Genomic DNA, 24,170 nt, shown 5'->3' with positions numbered 1-24,170 from the left:
TTAATGCTTTTAAAAGTGACTGTGACAAAGCTTGTCAAACAACCACTCTGGCCTGAGGAGCATGTCGAGCCTTCGCTGTGGCGATGAACAAACTCCACGAGAGCCGGAAGGAAGGTGAATATGTGTGTGCCTGAGCTCCTATCTCTGTGAGGACCGAGTTTCATCACACAGACAGGAAAATAAGGGAAGCTCTGGCTGAGGATACATTGTGCTGATTGTCTCAGATTCTGTTACAACGTAGACTGAAATTCAGCTTAAGATTATGTTGATTATAAGAGCAAAACTTTTAATAAAACTAGTTCGAATAATGAAGACAGTCGGAGAGATGAGACCTCGTTTTTAACAGAAGCACAGGTGTAGTTCATAACGCTGACAATCCAGCTCCGAGTCCCCGGTCGGTCACAACGAGGGCTTTAATGGTACACGAAATGTCTTGTTGTATTGGAGTCACGTTTCGGTCCATTTCTGGTACAGCAGAGAAAACAGAAATTCCAGTTCTTTTTTTTAAATTTGAAGAATAACATTTTAATGATCATATTTCTTACTCTAACATTAAAAGGATAAATCTGGCTTATTTCTCATCAACTGCACGGTCTTTTATTTAATAGATTTGGGGAAACAAGGAGTCACACAAACACCAGAGGTTCCTTCCACTTTCCAAGGAATTTGACTGAATCTTTTCAGGTCTCACAAAATGCACACAAACAGACTCAGAGAAAAGCTTTTCCCCCATCAGCGCTCTGAACACAATCACTCATCTCTCACTGAGATAAAACTATACAAACAGCCTCATTTGTGCAATAAATAACTTAATCTGTGCAATATCTGGGTATCCACTGTAAATATTCCCCACTACACTTCCACTAAGTTTCTTATATTTTATTTTGTTACTATATTTATGTTGATATGTTCTCGCTTCTGTTTTATTCTTTCAGTTGTTGTGCGATGCAACAGATGGAGCAACGTTCCCAGTTCATTGTACACACTGTCATGCAATGGCAATAAAGGCTTTGATTTGGTTTGATTTGAAGTATGGCCAAACGTTAACCCGGGGATTAGGCAATTGGAATGGCCATTTTGCTAAATGAATTAGTGATTTCCATGTGGGGACATTTGCCAGCTCATCTAATCACAGGCATATTCATCTGCACACGTCTGTTCTTTCTCAGAGTGGTGTGTGAACTGGGAGCTATTGGGGTAAATCTGGTTGCCATAAAAGCAAAGCAAGGAGCTGTAAGATGGTCTTAGAGCTCAGGAGAATGAAGTGATAGGTTGATAACTCCTTTCACATTACTCATACATGCTCAGAGTCTTTAAAGTTATGTCTTTTCACACCAGCATACAGAATCACTACAATTCCACAAGGAAAAACAATGTTTTTATACATATTCAGCCATCTCTGTTAATCAAGTCAGGTATTACGAGGGGACTTTCAATGCACTCACGATGAACCTTTAATGACAACTAAAGAGCTTCAGATTGCAGAACAGCTGTAAAGTTCTGTTCTTGTTAATGAAGTCAGTTCAGCCTGAAAACAGTTAAAGAAGCATCGATGGTCTGGGTCAGAGTGGAGCGAACGGTTCCAGTGTTTCAGTCATGCTTCCATGACGTGCTTTAGATGTGAACTCCCAGTAAGAGGCTGTTTTTCTGCACAGAAACACATTTACACAGCAATGGAATCAGAGCGATCAGAATATTTACTCATAAGGGAATTGTAATTATGCACATTTTTTTCCTCTTAAAATCATCTTGAGTGGTTTCAACTGAATAGCAGCTAAAATATCAACAGCTTTACCAAAGAATGATAAATGGTTTTCATGCAGTTATGAGACCACAATCGATGCTACAAATACATGATCTCAACAATCTGCTTTAAGTGTTATTGTCAAATCCAAGCTAGCAAACCAACAGACATGCTAACAAGCTAGCAAAGTAAAAGACATGCTAACATGCTAACGAACCAACAGAAATGCTAACAAGCTAACGAACCAACAGACATGCAAACAAGCTAGCGAACTAAAAGCAATGCTAACATGCTAACGAACCAACAGAAATGCTAGCAGAAATGCTAACAAGCTAACGAATCAACAGACATGCTAACAAGCTCAGAACTTAAAAGTCTTGAATTCAAATAACAGATAATTACTAAAAAAAAAATACAAGAACGTTCACTAAAATGGAACAGTTAAAATGAGATTTGGTTTAGGACTGACACATAGTATTTCATATTTAAAACACAGTTTTTAACTTCTACTGCAAAGCTAGCTAGCTTGTTCACTGACTTCTTCCTTCTGCATTCTGATGTATCACTTGTTGTTTACTGCATTTCTACATCTACAGCAATTAAAGAGGACATGATGGATGCAAGTGACAAGCACGCAAACTGAGATGGACTGTTCCATTAAAGACATCTCAGATTTCCTTGGCTCTGAACATTGTTGGAAACATTTGGGATAATGGATGAAAACAAGTAAACCAAGTATGAAGCACTGGTGTAGGGACTGATTGGCCAAGTTATCGTTTAAACCGATTTACAAAACAATAAATAGCCTATATAAAGTGTGATACAGTTGTTTCTGCCAGTCTGTCAGGACATTCTTGTGTTCTTGTAAATACATGGAGCAGACGTGGCACCGTGTACTTCCTAGAGCACCTCCTCTTCTTGCATTCTTCATATGGGATGGAAATAAAGAAATGTTGATTCATCTCGTTGATCAAAGGTCTGGAGGTGTAAAGCCCTCCACAATAAGGATGCGAGTCTCCTTCTAGTGGTCGGACTTCAGGACGATCTCTGTGTCCAGGGTGTTATTAACTCCATGAGACTTCTCAAACTACACCGGGTTGTCCATCCACATGTAGATCGTACTCATCATGGTGTTCAGAGCAGTAATGGCTTGAAGAAGTCATCCTGATGGAACATACAGTAGCTGGCAGGTTCTTGACCAGTCAGTTGGTGAGGCTGGTGTTCCCTTCATTGGTTACGTCGCCGATGCCGATGATGTACTTCATGTTCTCAGATTGGTCAAAGCTCACAAACGGTCAAAACGTCAGTAAAAAACAGATTGGGAGTGATCCGATGTGGAAGAAAACTGAAAAGAGAAGAATGCTGAAGGATAAATGCTGGGAAGTTCTCTTCTGATTAAACATATGCACTAAAATAAGTCATTTCAACAGAGATTTTTATGAGTTTGTGTCAAAAATTGTGACACCAGGACTGTAATTTGAGTTGAACTGTTTCCCTATTCCAAACATTAGTTACTGGCGTCTTCAAATAATAATAATCTGTATCATATCTGAAAAAGCGATATCATCCCTTCACTGATCTAGTTGTTTTTAGATAATTTCATCTGGTAGTGTTACATAATTATACCTTTAAAATAATTAATAATAATAATTAAAACTTCTGACAATGTGATCACTTTACTGACTTATCAAGATGAATGATCCTGAGCCAGCTGCCGATCACAACTGTGAGGTCGACCCACAGCGCTCTGGTGTGTTTTTGGTTTGTTCACTGCAGTGATTTGTTCTGTGCAGCTGGAGCATATTTTGACATCCCCCTTCTCTCAGTGCAGCACATGGCATTTTTACTGGGAGGAGTGCACAGAGTCAAGCAGATAGATCAGAGATGATTGCATTTTCTTCCTCGTGCCCTATCTCCTCCTCCTCCTCCCTATCATCCAGGCTGGGAGGAGAGTGTTCACGGGGAGCGACAGCAGTGCACGTGCCGCCTCATATTTAATTACTTAGAGTGTCGTTGCATGAAGGCATATAGGCTGCAGCAACAACACAGCAATTCCATTTCACTGCAGTCCCCATGAGATTTTAGCCGCGTGTGCATGTAGAAGAAGTGTGTGCCTAGCCTTTTTTTTTCCAGGCTGTTCCATGTGCACAATCTGAGGATGTGGGTGTCTGAGTGTGTATTTGTGTGTATATGGCAGAAATGCCAAGTTGGAGTGAGTGGGAGGAGAATGATTACAGGCTGTACCGTTTCCCTATACGTGTGCTTGTGTGTGGCCTATATCCTTAAAATCATGTGTACTGTGAGTTAACTGATTAGCCAGAACATTAAAACCAGCAGCCTGACACCAGAACAGCTCCCATCAGCTCTGATCTGTCCTGTGGTATCAGGCATCAGGTGGAGCCCCCATGGATTGGACTTGTTATCCAGTACACCCTACAGAGGCTTGATCAGACTGAGATCTGTTGAATTTGGAGTCAGTGCTTTGAACATCGTTCCTGAACAGTTTTTGCAGTGTGGTATGAAGCATTGTGATGCTGAAAGAAGGAACTGCCATCTGGGAATGCTGGTATAAAGGGAGTACGTGGTATTATAATGCTTAGGTTGGTAGTGCATGTACAATAGCATCCACATGAATGCAGGACTGAAGGTTTCTCAGCATCACACTGCCTCTGCATGCCTCACTTCTTCCCATCCTGCTGCCATCCCCACGTAAACAGCACACACACACACACACACACACATACAGCTGTCCACATGTTGTAAAAGAAAACAGAAACCTTCTTCCTTCACTCTGTGGTCCATTTCTGATGCTCACATACCCAGTGTAGGTGCTTTTGTTGATGGACAGAGCCAGTCTGCAGTTACACAGCACCTTATGCAACAAGCTGTGATCCTCTGTGTGCTCTAACATCTGTCTGTCATGGCAGGATTAAGGTTTTCAGACCTGCTGTGCTGGAGATGCTCTGACCCAGTCATTATCCCAGTCTCTGCCCATTCTTCCTTTTTCCAACACATGAACTTCAAAGGTTCACTTGCTGCCTCTATATATCCCCTCATGGACCTTTAGTTGCTACGTAACTTTTTTTTTAAAAGCAGGAATAATGTGTGTCTGAACTGTTTCACACCACATCACAACTGCTCATTTTGCTTTGTCTTGTGTCTGTTTTACTGAACAATTAAGAGTCTGTCTCAGCTACATGCAGAAGGATATTTTTATTCAAAGATGAATTAAAGTTGAAGCAAAGTCTATTTTCATCCTGCCTTATATAAAGAAGATGGTGTCTATTGCTATGTCTGTTCTATAGGTCCAGTTATGCAGAAGAAAAATGACCAGGCTGGAAAAAGTCAAAGCAGTTCTACTTATTTCTTTTCACTTCGGTGTCTACTTTGGGTCCTTTTCTCCATTTTAAAAATGTAATTTCAATTTCAGCTATAAATGACTGCACTGATTGATCATTTATCAAAGTTTACAGAAGGTCCAATGGGCAGACAGCATGCCAAATGCTGTGCAAAGGTTACAATAGTGTTGATGGACCCCATCATGCACTGGACTACATGTTTCTTGTAAATGGAGTGAGGTATGGAGGTGTTGTGGCTTCAGAATCACAGATACTGAACTGCTGTTCATGAGCTAATCATCGTTATTCAAGGCTGTTCGCTGTTTCAGAAGCTTTATATTGTACTTAGAGGATACAGATCAAGTCCTGAAGGCAGCGCAGAGAACCAGACATGGCATTTTGTATCCAATATTACAATGATTCACTCATGGTTGTGTAAGGTGCTTTAGATAAAAATCCATTAAATCTTTTATGGTTTCATCCAAAAAAGGTTGTTTTTGTTTCAGAAATGTGGAATCATGTCAGCCTGTCAGCAGCAGTGCTGGGAGAATTATCTGAGGAGAATCACATGGAAGAGAGGACGTTAAGCTTTATATTCTAAGGACAGTCTGCCACGTTGCACCCCATGCCAATTCCTCACTGTTCCTGCAAGTATGCATCACATGTGAACGTGACTGCATTTATTTACTGGCCTCCCGGCTGGCACAAGCGATATACGTTCCCCTATAGGGCCTATCAGCTGTGCAGTTCAGGCAAACCGTAGCCTCCAAGCTGTTTCCCAGACTGTGACTGTGGTAGGAGATGCTGTTAAATGCTGACTGCTGTGGTGGTGTAATCTCCTTGCAATGAAGAGGCCTCAGAGAGAGAAAAACTCAGACAAGCTATTTATGTGAAGAGAATCCAGTGAAACCTTGACTCTTTGTGAGTCACTACTCTGTGTTTGACAGCAGTAGTCATGCAGCAGGGCCCAGGGTTAAAGCTGGGATAAGCAGTATATTTGTGATATTTCTGGGCAAAAAATATAAACTAACTTTTGTAATTCAGCTGGAGCTTTGCAAAACATCTTGGCTTTGTTGAGAGATTTACAAAATTTAGCCTGTGATGGGAGATTTTATCCAATCACAGGTCTTTTCTCACAGAGCAGGTGAGATATTTTAAATAGGAACAAAATCAATTGCAAAAATAAACAAGAAAATTACTCAGAGAGGTCAGTCCTCCTCCAAGGCTGCTCAGCCGTCATATGATTTCTGGCGGATGAAATCTTGAAAAAAATTGTCAGAAATCACAGCACCATAGAATGTGTCCATTGAATATAGATGTACCCACAAACAAAATGACCCTGCACTGAGCACTTGTGTGTTCTGCATGTGTACATTATGTACAGATACCGGATCACGTGACTTAAATATGTAGTGGGTGGCGGGAATTGATGGGTCTCAGAAACACCCCCACAGTTTAATCAGCTGTTCCTTGGATCATTTCTGATGGATAAGTCCTGATAAGTCCTCAGAGGTGGATCTGTAGTAGGATCACAATCAGCTGATGTAGTGTTCACTGGTTGTCATGGTTATAGTGACGCCATGCTGCTATCTGGTAATGATACAGAAATATTTAACTAATCCATGGATCCAGACTAAAAGCTGCATCACTGCCAAAATCTGATCACTTGCTCCTTGTGTCATTTCTGGCCTTCCATGAAAATTTCATCCAAATTCGTTAGTCTGTTTTTCAGTAATGTTGCTGACAGACAGACAGATAGACAGACAAAAGTAAGCCAATGGTAAAATGGCTTCTTTCTTGGACTTGAAGTGTGTACTCATCTGGTTGGGAGGGCTAAAACAGGGAAGAGCTGCAGGAGAACTGAATATTTTTAAATTCAGTCGTTTGCGTTTTGCCGTTTGAGTTTTTCTGACCTCAGCTTTAACTGTCTAATCTCTTGTGTCTCTACAGAGCAGCCAGAGCTTTTGGAGAATACCTGTCCAACACCAATCCAGAGAACCGCAACGGAGCAGGTAAGTGACACAAACGCATACTACCACTGTCCTACACCAGCTAATATCGGCTTCTTCTGTGACAAACTTAATGCCACAGTACACCAAAAAACAACTTTTATCTTAACTCTAATTGTTCACTCAGGGGTTCTATGTTGAAGTGACAGCAGTTCCTTCATCCTTTTTAAAGTAAAGTTAGTTGTTTTGATGTACAGTTACTTATTGTAAGATGACTTCTCACCTTTGAATGTTATTCCTGTTGCTTGGTTTTGAAGTTTCTTCCATTAAAACATCCAAAAGAAGCAAACAAGTCTGACGCTTTCTAATTTTTCACCTGACCAGAACCTGCTGGTAATATGACTTAGTCACAAGAGGAGTGAAGCAAAATCCCAGTCAAAACATGCAATTATATTATCTAATTCTCAAATTTTTTGATTTTTAATGTCTGACTTTTAGCCCTCAGTCTTATTCTTTAGTTTTAAACTGCCTAGTTCCTTTGTCTGATATGTGTGTTAATGTAGCTGATCATTCATTTAAGTTATTATCATTTTTACTATTTATTTTAATTGACTGCTCTGCCTCGTCTCCTTATGTCTTGCTTGATAGTCTGTGTTGCATGTTTTGACTGTCAAAGCACTGTGTGAATGCTGTTCTTAAGACTGCTATATAAATAAAGTTGATATTATTTTTAGAAGTTATTATTATTACAAGGAGTATTTGACTGATGTGGTAACAAATAAAGCCTTTGGATATGACGTGTATGATATTCAACACAACGTATTACTGTTTCTGTTTTCTGTCATTTCCAGCCAGGTCTAATAAAAATTCACTGTGAATCAAATCTTGCATGATATGTGTAAGTTGTGGCATTAGCATGTCCCCAACTAGTGAGGATGTAGAAGTGAGCTATCCATTTACAGAAGTTCACCACTAATACGCACAGATAAAAATCACTGTGCTCTTATGTGATGCTGAAAAAAAACATCTCACTGAGAATAGTAAGCCTGCAATGAAACTAGAGTAAATAAAATATCACAAAACAGTTCTATAAACAAAGTAAAAGTAGTTGAAGTAAACAGAAGAAAAAATTTGTTCTGTGCTCAGTTTTTTTTTATCAGGATCAGTGTGCAAGAGGCATGTCCCGTACTTGTTTATCCACAGCAGACAGAAAGACTCAGCCATTCCCATGAGCTAACACTTATTTACAGGCCTGCAGCACTGCAGCTGTTCACTCTGAGTAGGAGCATCCATCCTCCACGACCCTGCAGGACGACTGCGCCTTTGTTTCTGCCAAAGCACTTCATGTCCCCGACCAGCTCTTCCATTTTCAAATCTTTCAACATTCCATCACTTAGCCATCATTCTCCTTCTTCTTCTTGTCCTCTTGAAAGCTTTGTGGGCTTGTAAATGTTTCCCACTCTGCTGCCAAAGCTACAAATCCCAAAGAGAGACAAACAATCTCCGTGTTCATCTCCATTTAAGACATTTATCTGATATTCAGCGCTCGATTTAGACAGTCGCCAGGTCGCCATTTGCGACTAAAAACATCGCAAATGACGACCTGGCGACCGTCGAAATCAAGCACTCGATCGAGCTGAACCGCGTATCATGTTTACTTCACTTTGTATGATGTCATCAACCTCCCATGATTCCCGGCGCTCGCAGCGACCTGGTGACCGTCTAAATCGAGCGCTGATATTTATTTACAGAAGCTCTATAAATTACCAACAACAAAAATAATGTGTCACTTGCTTTAGCTTTCTTGTGAATTCTCTCCTTCTCTTTTCTTTTATCGTCAGATCATCTATTGTCTGACACTTTCCCCGGCCAGGACTGTGACTCTCCAGACGTTAGCCGCTTGCATAACAACAATCTGCCACCGCAGAGCCGTTGTTTACCCATAACTAAACCCAACCAGCCCAGCCAGTCCAATCCCAGCGCTCACCCACAGTCTCAGCCTCAGGTCAACACCCTCCAGGCTCAGGCACCGCCGGGTCCCTCCAAACGCCGCCTCTCAGCTGAGCGCAGCCTCTCCACAGAGGAGCCGCCAGGTCCCAGGGTCGCAGAGGGGAGCGTTGCTGTGAAGCCGGCCAGAGTGTACACAATCACCAGGGAGGGAGGGATGACTCTGGGGGCTCGTGGCAGTGAGGAGAGCCTGGAGCTGGAGGTGCTGAAGGGCTCCAGGGAGCAGCCTCTGGCCCAGGCCCCTGCTGCTGCCAACCACACCCAGTCCTGCACCAGCCAACCCTCAGCTGCCCGCGGTAGCCACCACCGCAGTAGCCATCACCGCAGCAACCATCACCATGCTCAGCAGCACCACGGAGGCCCACAGTCATCGTCACAGCCGCTGCAGAACTCGGGGAGTGCCAGCAACATCCGGGACTGGGGGATGAGGAGAGGGGGGTCGCGGGACGACTACACCCCAGACTGTGTGGCCTGCATTCGGGCTCCGTGTCAAAGCCAGCGGTCCCTGGACCTGGATACCTCACCACGAGATGGAGGGAAGCACCGTAAGAAACTGGAGAGGATGTACAGCGAGGACAGAGCGTCTACTGATGACAGGGGTAAACACAGATGGACGGAAAGACGGGTGGGGACAGGAAGGGAAATGTAAACACTACCCAAAAAGTTTGGGGTCACTTAGAAATTCCCTTTTTTCAAAAGAAAAGCAGTTTTCTTAAGTGATGATACCATTAAATGAATGATAAATCCAGTGTAGACATAGTTAATGTGGTAAATGACCATTTTAGCTGTAAACGGCTGATTTTTAATGGAATATCTCCATAGGGGTACAGAGGAACATTTCCAGCAACCATCACTCCTGTGTTCTAATGCTACATTGTGTTAGCTAATGGTGCTGAAAGGCTCATTGATGGTTAGAAAACCGTTGTCCAGTTATGTTAGCGCATGGATAAAAGAGGGAGTTTTCATGGAAAACATGGAATTATCAGGATGACCCCAAACTTTTGAGCGGCAGTGTACACGTTTACCAAAAACATGTGTACCATATATGCAAAAGAAGAGGGATGAACAATAAATACTTTCAGCGAATGAAACAACATGCTTGGTTCCCCATTCAGCCTCAGATGTTGTATTTCACTCTCATCATGCATTCACCAGCCTCCTCCACTATTTGTACGACCTGTGGTTCAACGTTCTGCTCTCTAACATCACGCCTTCTTTTGTTTTCTGTGTTTGTAGAGGACAATCCTAATAGCTGGTTCCCCAAAGAGAATATGTTCAGCTTTCAGACAGCCACCACCACCATGCAGGCGTGAGTATGGCATGGAAATCCGCCTTCACTCCCACTCAGCATCACCACCATGTTGGCAGGATGTGGCCCAGCCTTTCCCTTCCAACACTTACAAATGTAGCGTTCTACTACAAAGTCTTAATGAGCTTTCACACATTTCCCACTTCTCACCTTTGACTAAAGTTGGACGTCGTTGGTCAGAGTTTTTAGTTCCCTTCTGAGAAATGGAAGTCAATGGCTGCCAATATTTTTTTATTTGTTTTTTGTACCAAATTGTTGTTAAGTTTTCCATTTGAATCAATGCTTTGAATATAATAATATATCACGAAACATTATGTCACTACAATAATAAAATAAATATCACATTTGAATCAAATTTTCACGTTTGAAAATGCAAAATTACTGAAAATCTAAATGAAAATCATCTAAAAATTTAATTCAGGATTAAAGGTTTGTTTATTTTCAGTCCTAAATGGCAGAAAATATTTAATCTACTTTTAAAATCTAATTGCAACCTTGACTTAGATTTGGTTCTTATTTTGACTTACTGTTATTAAAAACTAAATATTAAAATGAAAATCTCCTTTCCTATGTTGTTTTCAGACCAATCACGTTCACTGCTTTGCTATGTACAGTACTTTATTGCCTTTTTTTTTCACTAGGCCATTTTTTGGCGCATTTGATGAATACTCTTTGATATATTCTATTCTATTCTATTCTATTCTATTCTGTTCTATTCTATTCTATTCTATTCTACTGTTTTTTACTGAATCATGTGTTCACAAATGAAACCGAAAAAAATGAAATTGATCTTTTTTTTTTTTTGGCAGCCAAGGACTTCCATACTGAATCACTGATGTCTGATATCAAACCAAACTTTCTCATGTCACAGTAGTGCATGTTCTTCACCAGTGTTAGTACCATGAATGTCGCTACCAAACACAAATGATCAGAGGACAGTCAACCGTACAAGAGATGATTTGATAACAAACATGACATACAAATCTTTTCGTTTCTAGTCAAACAGTACATTTATACAGTTAGACTTCAGATTGTATATAAAGATGACATGACATCGCCCGAGAAGCGAAGCCAAAATATCTCAGATCCCCCTGGTGGCTGGTTGCAGTATAGAACATGTTAGCAGATGGGTACATGAACCAGATCATATTTCCCAAATATTGCTTCTGTCATATGACCTTATCATGGTGATGCTTTTCAAGTGATCATTTTTCTGGTATGTCTATTTTGATTAAATATTTAATGATTGCACAGTGTATGTTATGATTGACAACCAGTTAACAGGATGTCAGCCATAATATGCACCTGATCTGAGGTCTTTGTTTATGCCACAGAATGAGATCTTTTGCATCAACTAAAACACAGATAATATGAGGCATCAGGGAACCTTTGTCCTCTTTTCAGCAGACCAAGTTTGTGTTCTGTAGTTATATAGCTAAACAAAACAACAAACAGTTTCTAATCATTGACACCTAGAAAAGGATAAGGTAAAAATGTGAACCAAGATGCATAGATAGTAGACTTTATGCAAATTCGATGTGGTGAATGGAGGTCCAACGCATCTCCAAACTTTTGTCAAACGTCCAAACTAACCATCGTTGAACTAAAATGAGGACAGATTCAGCTACTGCACAGGTTAGCTGTCACCTCAAATGGGTTCAGAAATACTTTTTGCTGAACTGTTTTCGTAATAAAAGAGAAAGTTTGCGACCGAGCCGTCATGCTGGTCTGATGCACCTACCGGACTGAAGCTCAAACGCTGTCATGTGACCTCCTCATGATCCACCCACCAAGCAGGTGATTTTCAGATGTGGCTCCTGTGGACATGAACCTTTAGTCTTGCAGAAGTTTCACTGAGAAAGGGGCAAGACATGAATATTATGATGTCACGAGCTCCAGATGGCAGCGCCTGCTTCTGAGATACTTTGGCTTTACTTTAGTGTATAGATGGAGGAAAGTTGTGATGCATCGTCCATTGTTTGATGTACAAGTTAAACACATATTGCACCTGCTTCATAACAGAACCTCAGTTTCATCCCATTAAGTCGTGACAGTGCGTCACACTGTTCAAGAACCTGGAACTCACTCAGCAAAGTAGAATGCAGCTGTTTTTAATGATGTGAATTGCATCTTTTTCAGACTAAACCATCAAGAATCCAACTGAATGCATCTAGAAAGTAGAGAATGTGTGTTGGCTTGTACAGTTCATGTACACACACACACACACACACACCAAAGTTCCTTCCAGTCCTCTTGACTGACTAATTATCACCTATCACCCTGACCTTATAATTATGACTCTCAAACAGACAAAGCTCACCCACCACGATCTTTCCTCTTCTCTCCCACGCTCCCTCTTCTCTGTTCATATGTCAGCGTCTCCTCTCTCCATTTCCATCTCTTTCAATCTGCTTGTGTCCCTATTAGGGTCAGACTGATGTATGTGTCTGACTCGTCTTTGATTCAAATGACCGGCCAGTCAGTGTCTGTCACCTCTATCATGATGAGCAAGTTGCAGTTTGATTTCACAGTAGCTGTGGAATTGATCAAACTATTTGTCTATAGACAGTCCTTAATGTGGACTAATTCTAATGAGACATTTTGATTAGATTCATCATCATGTCTCCTCTGCTGCCGCTCACTTCTTTCAGGGTGCATGTCGTTATTGTGCAGACATCTGTCCTCTGATAATTTCAGTTTATAGTTAGAACTATAAACTAATCTGCCAACAGGCAGATGGGTCCCCCCTATATAGAGCCGGGTTCTGCTCGAGGTTTCTTCCCTGTTAAAAGGGTGTTTTTCCTTGCCACTGTCGCCTTTGGGCTTGCTCTGGGGGTCAGGCATATGGGTTCTGTAAAGCGTCTTGAGACGATTTGACTGTAATTGACGCTATATAAATAAAATTGAATTGAATTGAATTGAACTATTACATCCAAGGTGAGTTTTTTGTGTCTTTCTTCCTTTGTTTTCTTTATGCTTAAAGTATCCTCTTACTGTAACATAAAGAAGCCTCTGGTGTGTGTGTGTGTGTGTGTGTGTGTGTGTGTGTGTGTGTGTGTGTGTGTGTGTGTGTGTGTGTGTGTGTGTGTGTGTGTGTGTGTGTGTGTGTGTGTGTGTGTGTGTGTGTGTTTGTTGTGTATTTGGGTGGCCCTGCTGCTAACTTCTCTTTCATTTTTGTCTTCTCTTCTTCCTCTGTGTGGCGGCTTTCCAAACCACGACTGTAGAATATCGTGAGTAGCTCTTTCAAACGCCCCCACTGTTCTTCCTCGTTGCTCTTCCTTTTTTCTCACTGTGTCAGTTAGATAACATGTCTTGAACCCTTTTCCTTGTGTGGTTTTGTGCTATTCAGTCTGCTGTGTCCTTAACCCCCACAACCTCAGTGTCTGCTGCACTGGTTGTTTGAAGTTATAGATTTGATCAATAGTCAGCTGGAGTGCAGGGAAGGTACTGTACAGTAGTGAGAAACAGCGATTCTGAAGTATTCATGAGCTGTACCACAGTAGTTCATGCCAGGTATTGGAGTTTTGTCTAAATAGTGACAGTTCCTTACTTTAAATCCCCTTCGAGATATTCCACATCATAATGCAACAGTGAGGACTTGTTTCCTCCATAACATCTGCCTGAAGCCTAGAATCAAAAGCTTACACGACCAGCATGAAAAACATATTAATCCATGCAATGCATCCCTTCAAGCAAAGCTGTGTATTCATATATTTAGAAACAGAGCTGCTTTTGGTATTACAGAACAGTTGAGCTTAATCGCACAAACACAGACATACATGACTTTCACATTAATGCTCCTTACGTCTTCATTCAGACACACCGGCCGCAGTGACAGAAATCCACAGGATCCATGCGATATTTGCTGTACTCATGAGTTTAGACAGTACATCAGGTGATGTGTAACACATAATAATGCACTTATAAACAAAATGCTAAATCTAAACTAACAGCTGCTGATCAAACTAGAAATTAATAGCCTAGTTTAGCTATAATTTCCTAAATACAGAATATTCTGTCCAAGTGTGATGATGATCAAATGATTAGTTCATGGATAAACTCAGAGGAAAGACTCCTACAAACAGCTGGAAGCAACAAACTAAACTTCAGGTCCTGGAATCCAGGTTTTTCCGTTTTGTCGAAACCTGGATTCCATAAATTGTTGATGAGTCTCAGTCTGGCCTGTTAGTCTCTGTCTTCAGGACAGTAAAATTGCATTTTTATGGACATTTCAGTTTGTAAAATATTGGACAGTGTAGAGCAAAATGAGTGAGAAAGTTGTTTTTACCTTTAAATCCCTGGTGTTGTCTGACCAATATTACCCACATCCCTTCAAACAGGCATGCTGGGATCTAGTACATGCCTGTCCGTTATGTGGGACTAGTTAAATGTTAATTATGGTGTAACTGGGTCTGACAGAGTCAATCTGCTGTCACAACCTTTACAGTGACGTAGCCACGGTGCACATTCAGACATGTTCAGATGTCAGATGAATTTAAAGGGGTGCATGTCTAAAAGGGGCTTCACATGGTTACTGTCTTAAGCTGGAGTAGGTGAAACTTTAAGCTGGTAGTTGTGAACATCAGTTGAGAAAACCTGTAGCTTATTAACATTCATTGTCTGAAATCCGTGGTTCTCTGCATGTTGGTACTGGTGTTACTTAAAGATGGTTTCCTTAAGACAGAAAAAAACACCATTTTGTATCATTTATGATTTTGCATGAGCAGATTGTGGACAGTAGGGCTTCACTGTACAGAAAGACTTCAACTCATTAGTGGGCTACGCTTTGTTTAGCCATTAGCATGATAGTTCTGGCTAGCAACACGTGAATCTGTTAAGGAAAACTGGGTGCTGCCTTTCAAAGATGGTTGCTCAGTGGCTCATATGCCAAAAACTGTTCCTGGGTGCAAAGAGCATGCACATTAGCATCTTACCCCATAAAGCTAGCTCACATGCTGTTGATTCCTTCTCTACAAAATTGTATTGTTGGACAAACTTGATGAAATTTTGCAGTTCATATAGTAAATGCAAAAACTGTAGTTGCATAGCTTAGCCGCTACTCTGAAACTGCTCAATCCTTCTCCAGGGTTAGCCTTTGTCAGTTATTAGCATTAGCTCATGCAACTCCAGGGACAAAAGGTTGCATTAGTTAAATATCAGATCCTTGACATTGTGACATAACACTAAATATATCATGGAGATCACCAAATAGGCTCCGCTATATATTTGCAGAAAATACTGTGATCGTAATTTTAAGTTACAATTAGAAAATTAGTTAAAAAAGTCAGATTGCATATCATATGTTTAGCGATAGCTTTAAACTACTAGAACAGAAGATACAACTTGTTCCTGTTGCTAAGCTAATTGCCAGTTAGAGAGTCTATTTCCAAAAGTTTTTCCAGCTGATACTGGGATGTTTTCACTCATTTTCCCTCCAACAACTTGGTTGAATTTGGCGGGAAATGTGCTGGATTGCTTTATGGCACAAAAGAGGAAGAGGGCTGTCAGCTTTCAGAGTTTTCGCTGACGGCAGATGGTGAAAGGAGTGACAGGCTGAAGGAAGAGTCACTTCCAACATGTTTATTTTTCCAGGAACAGGGACCAGAACGTGGCTCAATCAAGGGGAAAAATGATGTAATAGCAATCCACAGGGTGAGCTATGAAGGATAATAAGCAGTGTGCAGCCTCCACTGAATTTAGCTCATTGTTTCCTCATCCCGGAGCTCATCAGCTGTCTGTCTGTCCATCAGTTGCAACCAGACTGCAGGACACGATTTCATTTCTGACATACGGTGTCACAGATGATTCTCATTGTGTCTGACATCCTGTCAGAGCCATTACTGTCCCCTCTGGGTAAGGCTCACCACGTTCACCAACCAACACACTTGGTAGAATGGGAAACAGTGGACAGAAAGACAGGCACACGCCACGAATTGTGGTTTAAAACTCCTATCTAAATGAAATTATATGAAAGACCAGCAGGAATTCTGTGGTTAATGCTGGTGACTTTGTCTGTAGAGTTAAACCGGGTGGGTGGGATGTGCAGTTTTTTGGTTTTTCCCTCAGTGTCTCTCCTTGTAGACCCCTAACTTCCCAGTGTGTGTGTGAGAATATCCACAATGTTTTCTGCCTCTGGTGGATCAAACGTCTCTGTGCTGCTAACCCTAATCAAAGCTAACCAAACACCCCCTAACCCATATGGATCTAAACCCTCACCCTGAACACCTTTGCTGTTGCCCCATCCCACCCTGACTACATCTTATGCCCGAACCCAAATAGACCCAAAGGGTTCTAGTCTAGTCAGTTTCTTACATCTATTGTTGCATTTCTGTCAGGTGTAAAGCTTGAAAACTATAACCATTTCTGAACAATATCAGATAAGTTCTGTAAAGATTATCTACCCCTTGGGTCAGATTGGGTTCAGACAAGAAATAGGTCAGGCGCAGCTAAAACGTGATTTCAAAACAAAACACTTAACACTTTGACATCCTGGCAGGGCTTTCCGAGGCATTGCTGAAAGAAAGAGACGGAAAAGAGAGCAGGAGGCAGCCACCATGATGGAGAGGTACCGTGTCCTGGCTGTCCTGTCCTGTCCTGTGTGGTGTTACAGTTCCTCTACTGCTCATCAAAGCAGTACCCTTCTGGACAAGACACATCATCAGTGTCTTATCTCATCCTAAAGTCTCTTTTGTCATCTTGGCCTAGGTTCTGTTTACACTCACTACATTTTCAAATACCAGCTTGAACCTTTCTTTAATTCAACTACAGAGAGACCCAAGTCCTCATTTGAAACTGCCTTGTATAAGTTGACTCATCTAGTGTAACACATGAAGATTCTCCAGTCAGATGCCAACAAACAGCTGGCAGAGATGGCTGGTAAAATCTCAGAATGTAGAAAATATGAGGGAAATATGGAAACCCACTTTGTTTCGTGTAATACTGACAGAAAGGTTACATTTTCCTATTTTTGTATTTCCAGTTGACCAGAATTTCCTTCTAGTGACTGAACTTGCGTGCTTACATGCACATCATTATTTATTTAACCATAGAAGCCAGAAAGTTGACCTAAGTAGATTGGAGGCGAAGATGGCAACAGGATCGTCACCCAGGAGACTGGAGCTTGAGTTCTGTGTGGGAAGTTAAATGTCAGGCTAAAGTTTCATTTACACTCACTGTTTGGTTAGATGTAGTCACCAAAACCACGACGTTAGAAAAATCATGGTCTTGGTTGGGCTGCACAGTTGTTCGGTGGGTAGCGCTGTCGCCTTGAAGCTGGAAGATCCTTTTTTGGGATCTTTCTGCATGGAGTCTCCATGTTCTCCTGTACATGTGTGGCTTTTCTCCAGGTTCTCCAGCTTCCTCCCACAGTCCAGAAATATGTTGAGGTTAACTGGTGATTCTAAACTGTCCATGAGTGTGATTGTTTGTCTCCATGTCCCCTGCAACCACAATGAGGATTAAGTGGCGTGCAGATAATGGATGGATAGTTTGGGTTTAAATACACTCAGAAAGGAATATAATAAATGTTAAAGATATGTTGATTATTAATTTATTTAACATTTCAGAAAATAAGCTTGCTTTGAAATGTCATCCAGAATGCAGTTCAGCAGCATGGAGACATCTGTTTGGTGAGACAGGGCTCCACTGACACCAACTTTTTCAACTTTTTAACAAATGTTCAAACCTTTTTGACAGAATATGAATAATAAAAATAAGAAAACTACATTTGTGCTTAGACTGTGCATCTTTTGGTGCAGGCTGCACAGTAGGGTAGTGGTTAGCCCTTTCACCTTGCAGCAAGAAGATCCCTGGTTCGTGTCCCGGCTTTCCTGGGATCTTTCTGCATGGAGTTTGCATGTTCTTCCTGTGCATGCATGGGTTTTCTCCGGGTACTCCGGCTTCCTCCCACAGTCCAAAAAATATGCTGAGGTTAATTGGTTACTCTAAATTGTCCGTAGGTGTGAATGTGAGTGTGATTGTGTGTCTGTATATGTAGCCCTGTGACAGACTGGTGACCTGTCCAGGGTGTCCCCTGCCTTCACCGAGTCAGCTGGGATAGACTCCAGCACCCCCCATGACCCTAATGAGGATAAAGCGGTGTACAGAGAATGGATGGATGGATGGATCAAACTGGTGCGTTCCAATTACCCTTTTGAAATAAGAAAGAGTTAGTGGGAAAGTTTGCTGCTGCCGTGCAGTGAAACACTTTGATGGCATCGATGGCAAGTGAATTGAGATGAATCACCATCACGAATGAATCATACAATCATTCTAATTTTAATCAACAGCCATGATGACAAAAATACAGCACAATAGAATTCAATGGAAAAAATAGCATATTGTCATTTTTTTAGAGATCCCTCCCACCCTCCCTCACTTCCTTAATTTTTACACATCATGTTCTCCTACGAGCTTGTGTCCTGCTAAATGCAGCCAGGCTCTGCCTGGCTTCCTTTTTTATGTGCATTTTTAATTTTTGCATAAAAAATGTGAGTGGAAATACTTTTGTGAAGTGGGAAAATTAGGATATACAAAAAAAGCCCTGTGAGAAAGTGCAACAGAAGCAAACACTGGGATTAAATTGATGGCATACAAGATTCGCATTTCCTTATGATATTTTTCTCAAAATTCTCGCTCTTCTGTAACATATGTCAGACTTTATTAAATTAAATGATTTTTTGAGGCTTTTGATGTCATGCAGACACAAATTATAAACAATATAATTATATCTCACTTAACTAAGCAGTTACCTGTAAATAGCTACTACCTAGTTTTACATGAATCCACGAAAGACAAGATTATTATTAATATGAATGTGATCTTGATTTAAGTTTTATATAAAGGAAGTGGGAATAGGTTATCCTGGAGACCGAATTCTAAAGTACAGCTATCTGTCCACCATATCTCTTACTACACATTTACTCTGAACATTTTTTTTCACATAGGAAATAAATTCTTTTTGCACTCTCTGTCCTTGACTGCTGTTTTAGGGTACTCGCAAATCTCATCGCAGTAAATTGTGGTACATGTGTGTGTGTCGTGAATCCTTGAGGCTGTGGGTGGCAGGTTCAATCAGTGTTTTTCACTGAACACTGAAGTGTAAAAGCGGGGTCTATCAATACAGTGCAGCAGCTCTGTGCTCTGCGGATGGCACTCAAAGCGAACAAATCGATCAATATTTGGCACTAGACCTCCCATCCACCAAGGCTGAGACACGCCATACGCTGTTTGACCCTGTGCGTGTTTGTGTGTGTTGAGTTATTTTTCTTTGTGTGCATGTGTGCACAAGGCTCTGAGAATCCAAAGCTTTTAATAGAAAAGTACATCTCACAGTTAGTTTTGTTTCACAAATGGAGTTATGCATGTTTGAATAAGCAAGGTTTTTTAGTTTGTTTTTTGGCACCATGTGTGGAAAGGTCAGCGCTGCGTAATGAGGGTTAGAGCTAGTCAGACCCACACGTAGTCATGAACACACCGTGACAGAAATTTGCCCTCAAAGTCTTGGTGTGCGGGTGGTAGAGATTTTAAAAGCTGCTGTCACTCAGTATGAAAATACAACAGCGCCTGACTGATGGATCCTCCTCTCCTCTGAGTCATCCGTCTATTTTAGGCTTTGCCTTCACGATGCCTGCAATCAACACTGACATGTCAGCCATGTTTTTTAGATTGTAGCTTCACCCTGGATAAAAGATATCTTGAGATTTAAAGGATACATTTTTGCTTTGACACTGTTTAGTTAGGGTTACACTGGGATGTTGTGTTGATGTAAGCTTTTTAAAAAATGAGACGAAGACCTTTTGTTTGATGGGGATGACCTTCAGTGTTATGGCGTGAAACGACAGCGTCTTTAGGATAAAAGCTAGAATAACAGGCTACAGAGGTGGTGGGACTCATTAAAAGTAATGAGTGGTGGGGTAGTGGACTAATAGTTGTCATGAACTTCTTCACAGCTCCAGATGCTTCAACTAAATAAAACATCCAGTCTGATGATCACCTTCAGCACGAAAACAGCAAAACATTTCAGCTGATAACCATGCTGATTCATTTGTTGTTCCTGTTTTTATTCTTTAGATTGACTTGATTTGACTGTAGCCAGGACAGTCTGAGCAAAGCAGATTCTATGGCTTCACCCCTGGTAACCACAGATAACATCTCATTATTGAAAGCCAACCAAGATCACAAACGTCTGGGAAGATTCTCAGTAATTCAGGTCAGGATAATCATTGGAGCTTCAGTAAAAATCATCTGTACTTCTCTGGTAGGTTTTTGAAGGCGTTTCACCTTCATCCAAGAGGCTTCTTCTGTTCTAACCGACTAACGGGGAGTCAGAGAGTGTGACTGTTGTGAAATCAGGAGGTCCAACAGCAACAGCAATCATGGTGATCTCATTCGTAATGTGAACTGGAGCGACTATAAATTCTTTAACTCCCCGTTAGTCAGTTAGAACTGAAGATGCCTCTTGGATGAAGGTGAAAGTCTTCAGAAAGTCCAGATGATTTTTACTGAAGCTCCTATGATGAGTACAAATCTGTTGGGACAGCTAGACTCAGCCATCTAAAACCACAACAGTCAAAGGAACTGCAGCCTGATAGCGAATAATGTAACTATTCACAGGACAGTTGGTGGAATGGTTGTAACTCAAGTCAGTTCATCCCCTGAACCTGAAAACTTGCTGGTGAGTTTGACAGTCATGCTGCAATTTAAAGTTCAATCAATCAATCAATCAATCAATCAATCAATCAATCAATCAATCAATCAATCAATCAATCAATCAATCAATCAATCAATCAATCAGCTTAATGAGAGTTAGCCAAAATTACACGATTTATTAGAGTCAAAAACTGTAAAAAGACAAAAACAGATTCTTAACTCCCCAAAAGTCCTTTGACTGCTCATCTGTGATGTACCACCCATTGGTCAATTATCCAAATCTAGACCATGATATTTCAAAAATATTTTGTTCTACATCGCTCATTCAAAAAAAAAGTGAACTATTTGCACCTGATTCTGTAAAGAACAAACCATTCTGCACTCCTCAGCACAACCAAGAAGCCACTACTGACTCAGCTAATGACTCAACTTTTCAGGTTTGGCTGAATTACAATTTTAATTGCCATTTAGTGGCGTTGAGTAATTTTACAGTGTTTGAGTAGAGAGAGCTGGTATAGCATAAAAATATTTAAAGGTTTTAAAAAACACACAATGTTGAGACTTAAATGTCAAATTTCTGTTGACAAAAATGAACAAAAATCAACTGAGTAAAATATGGCAACAGTTAATACATATTTTTGTCAGATAATAAAACACGGTTAGTATCAGGTGCCTGAAATGCCACTTACCCCACTGGGTTTGTTTGTCTGATTTAGAAACCTTCAAAGCCATCATGCAATGGTTTCACAGCTGATTAGTTCTCCCAGTAGCTCTGCACCTCTTTCAGCTGAGGCAGTGCCGACGTTCTCTGGGCTCTTGACTTCACGTCTTTATTTAAAAAGTAACAAATCTGATGACAAGTGACAAAAATTAAAGCGAGTTAGAGTGAGAGGCTGTCAGACAAGCCTTAATGAATTCCAAAGAGCTTTGGTTTTGTTCCACTAGTTACCACTTACAGCTGCCTTTATTCTGTTTTTTCTTTTACTCAACGTCTCTTTTCTTATTCTCTCTCTGCCCTACTCCTTCCCCCAATGGTACAAATCCTGAATCATATAATGCCTATAAATGAGAAAAATATAATACAATCCTGGTGTTTTTTACCAGGCAATAAGGGATATAAGACCAGATGGAATTAATGCCAGGCAGATATCCAACTGATCACAGAAAGAGAGGAAGGATGATGAGGAAGGAACGTAAACTAGAAGACAATACTTCAGTCTAAGACTTCCAGTGAAGGACCATGTGTTTCATTGTGTCTTCATGCAGTTTAATTTGGTCATCCTTGACTTCATCTTATTGAAGTTTATTAAAGTTTAATAACACATGTCAAAGTAAGTTCAAGCAGCCTAAAGAGCACTGCACCGGCTGCTTTGGTGTCACCATCGGAAATAATAACTATCATTCATTATTCAACAAATAGAGCTCCTCAGTTAAAGTTTTAAGGCCATGTGACCGTTGTACACTTACTGAGTGTAAAATATAACACTGGACTTGGACATTTTAAGTGTCCAATGAGCAACACTCTTTTATAATTGCTGCATCGTGCTTGTGGAGGTGGAAAACGTGCAGATTAACTATATTCTATATTGTGAATGAAGGTACATGTGCACAATTTAGTATTGAGTTTTGTTTGAATGTTGTGGAGAGATATGTCAATTGCCAAGTATACCCAATCAAAAAGAGCAATGCTGTAATGCCTGTGGCCTGGCCAGATGGGATCCAGATGCTGAGACATTAGAGATAATTCTCAGTATCTGGTGCGTAATTATGTAGCAGTGTTAGTCTAAATAGCATCTAAAAATGATCAGCAGCTGCCTGTCCTTAACCCCTCCTGAGTCCTCTATGGAGCAAACACTGCAGTTATGGTCACAGTAGCTCTTTAACTAGCTCGTTTACTACCTTACTGCTGGTTACCAAGTCATCAACATTGGTAAAGAAATGAAGCTTTTAAACCCAACTGAGAACCTGTGGACTGTGTTGAAAAAACAAGTTTGTGTCAAACAGGCAGCAAATGTAGTTGAACTGCACCAATTCTGTCAAGAGGAGGGTCAAAGATACACCAGAAGCTTGTGGACAGCTACCAGACGGGCCTAGTTGAGGTGGAAATGGCCAGTCACCAAATATTAGCATTTCTGCTTGTATATTTTGGACTGAGAAGATTTTGTCATATTTCCAGAAGACCAGCAATGAATCTATGAAAGAATTAAAATGCATGATTGTTTTCGTGGCAAATATCAGCATGTTTTGATGATTTCATCATAGAAAATTAAGAGGTGTAGGAGTCACTGGAAACTCAAGATTGCTATGAAATACATATGTAAACTTTGGTTTTTGACCGCAGCCTATGTGAGTTCAGCTCCAATCTTTGTTCTGCTCCGCAAGTAGATATGCTGATAAGTGGTTGTTTAATATTAATAAATAAGAGGCATAAACTGGGGCATGTAGTGACTTACTTCATAATATAATATATGCTAATGTATTAGCTCTTGCACAACTATTTACTGGAGTCTCAGAGGTGATTTAGGTACCAGTCATTTGTCAAGTATTGGATGAATTGTCTAGTGGACAAAACTTGCAACACCTGGTCCTATATTAAAGCAAAGCACTCCCTGACAGCTCTGATTCAGATTTAGACGGGTTCTCTGTTTGTCTTGTATTCATCTGTGTCTCTAAGCTTAAAACATTCTCACTTTCTGGTTCTGATCCATATTTCTGATGTGTGTCTTCTCATTCTCTTCTTCCCTAAAATGGTAGAAATTTCCGCAAACACCTTAGGATGGTTGGCAGCCGCAGGATGAAGGCCCAGAGTAAGTCTTTCAGTGACCCTGTCTGCATGTGTGTTCATTAATGTCAGTATGTCTCTGTGCATTCATGCTCTACAGCGTATACCATAACATTACCAGTGATGCTCACCAGACCTGAGTCATGCTTTTTGCATGGAGCAACAGTACCGTGCATGTTTATAGGAATATGTGAGGTAATTCTGCTGTTTATAAATCAAGTTTGGCTGACAGTCCCTCTCTATTCAAAATGAATAGTTTGTCTCATTTAAGTTAAAGGACAGATTATCACATCTACATAACCAAGTGACTGAGTGAGAAAGCTGATTTAGACACCATACTAGACTTTGACAAATAAAGCTGCGTTCATTGTGGACAGGTCAGGCTTGGTGC

At 40.8% G+C, this 24,170-nt stretch overlaps 1 protein-coding gene across 1 annotated transcript in view; it reads left to right on the top strand.

Annotated features, from left to right (window-relative positions):
* nsmfb (NMDA receptor synaptonuclear signaling and neuronal migration factor b) overlaps positions 1 to 24,170 on the top strand; it is a 78,040-nt gene that overhangs the window by 14,591 nt on the left and 39,279 nt on the right. Inside the window, exons 2-7 of the mRNA XM_022218323.2 lie at positions 7,033 to 7,094; positions 8,873 to 9,637; positions 10,275 to 10,347; positions 13,572 to 13,577; positions 16,844 to 16,912; positions 23,752 to 23,804. Coding sequence (XP_022074015.2) covers positions 7,033 to 7,094; positions 8,873 to 9,637; positions 10,275 to 10,347; positions 13,572 to 13,577; positions 16,844 to 16,912; positions 23,752 to 23,804 — 1,028 coding nt within the window. The remainder of the gene's footprint in view (positions 1 to 7,032; positions 7,095 to 8,872; positions 9,638 to 10,274; positions 10,348 to 13,571; positions 13,578 to 16,843; positions 16,913 to 23,751; positions 23,805 to 24,170) is intronic.

Source organism: Acanthochromis polyacanthus, chromosome 7 (genome assembly GCF_021347895.1).
Source record: "Acanthochromis polyacanthus isolate Apoly-LR-REF ecotype Palm Island chromosome 7, KAUST_Apoly_ChrSc, whole genome shotgun sequence".
NCBI classification, from domain to species: domain Eukaryota; kingdom Metazoa; phylum Chordata; class Actinopteri; family Pomacentridae; genus Acanthochromis; species Acanthochromis polyacanthus.
The sequence above is the reverse complement of the archived record's forward strand: the minus strand, read 5'-3'. Positions and strand labels throughout refer to the sequence as shown.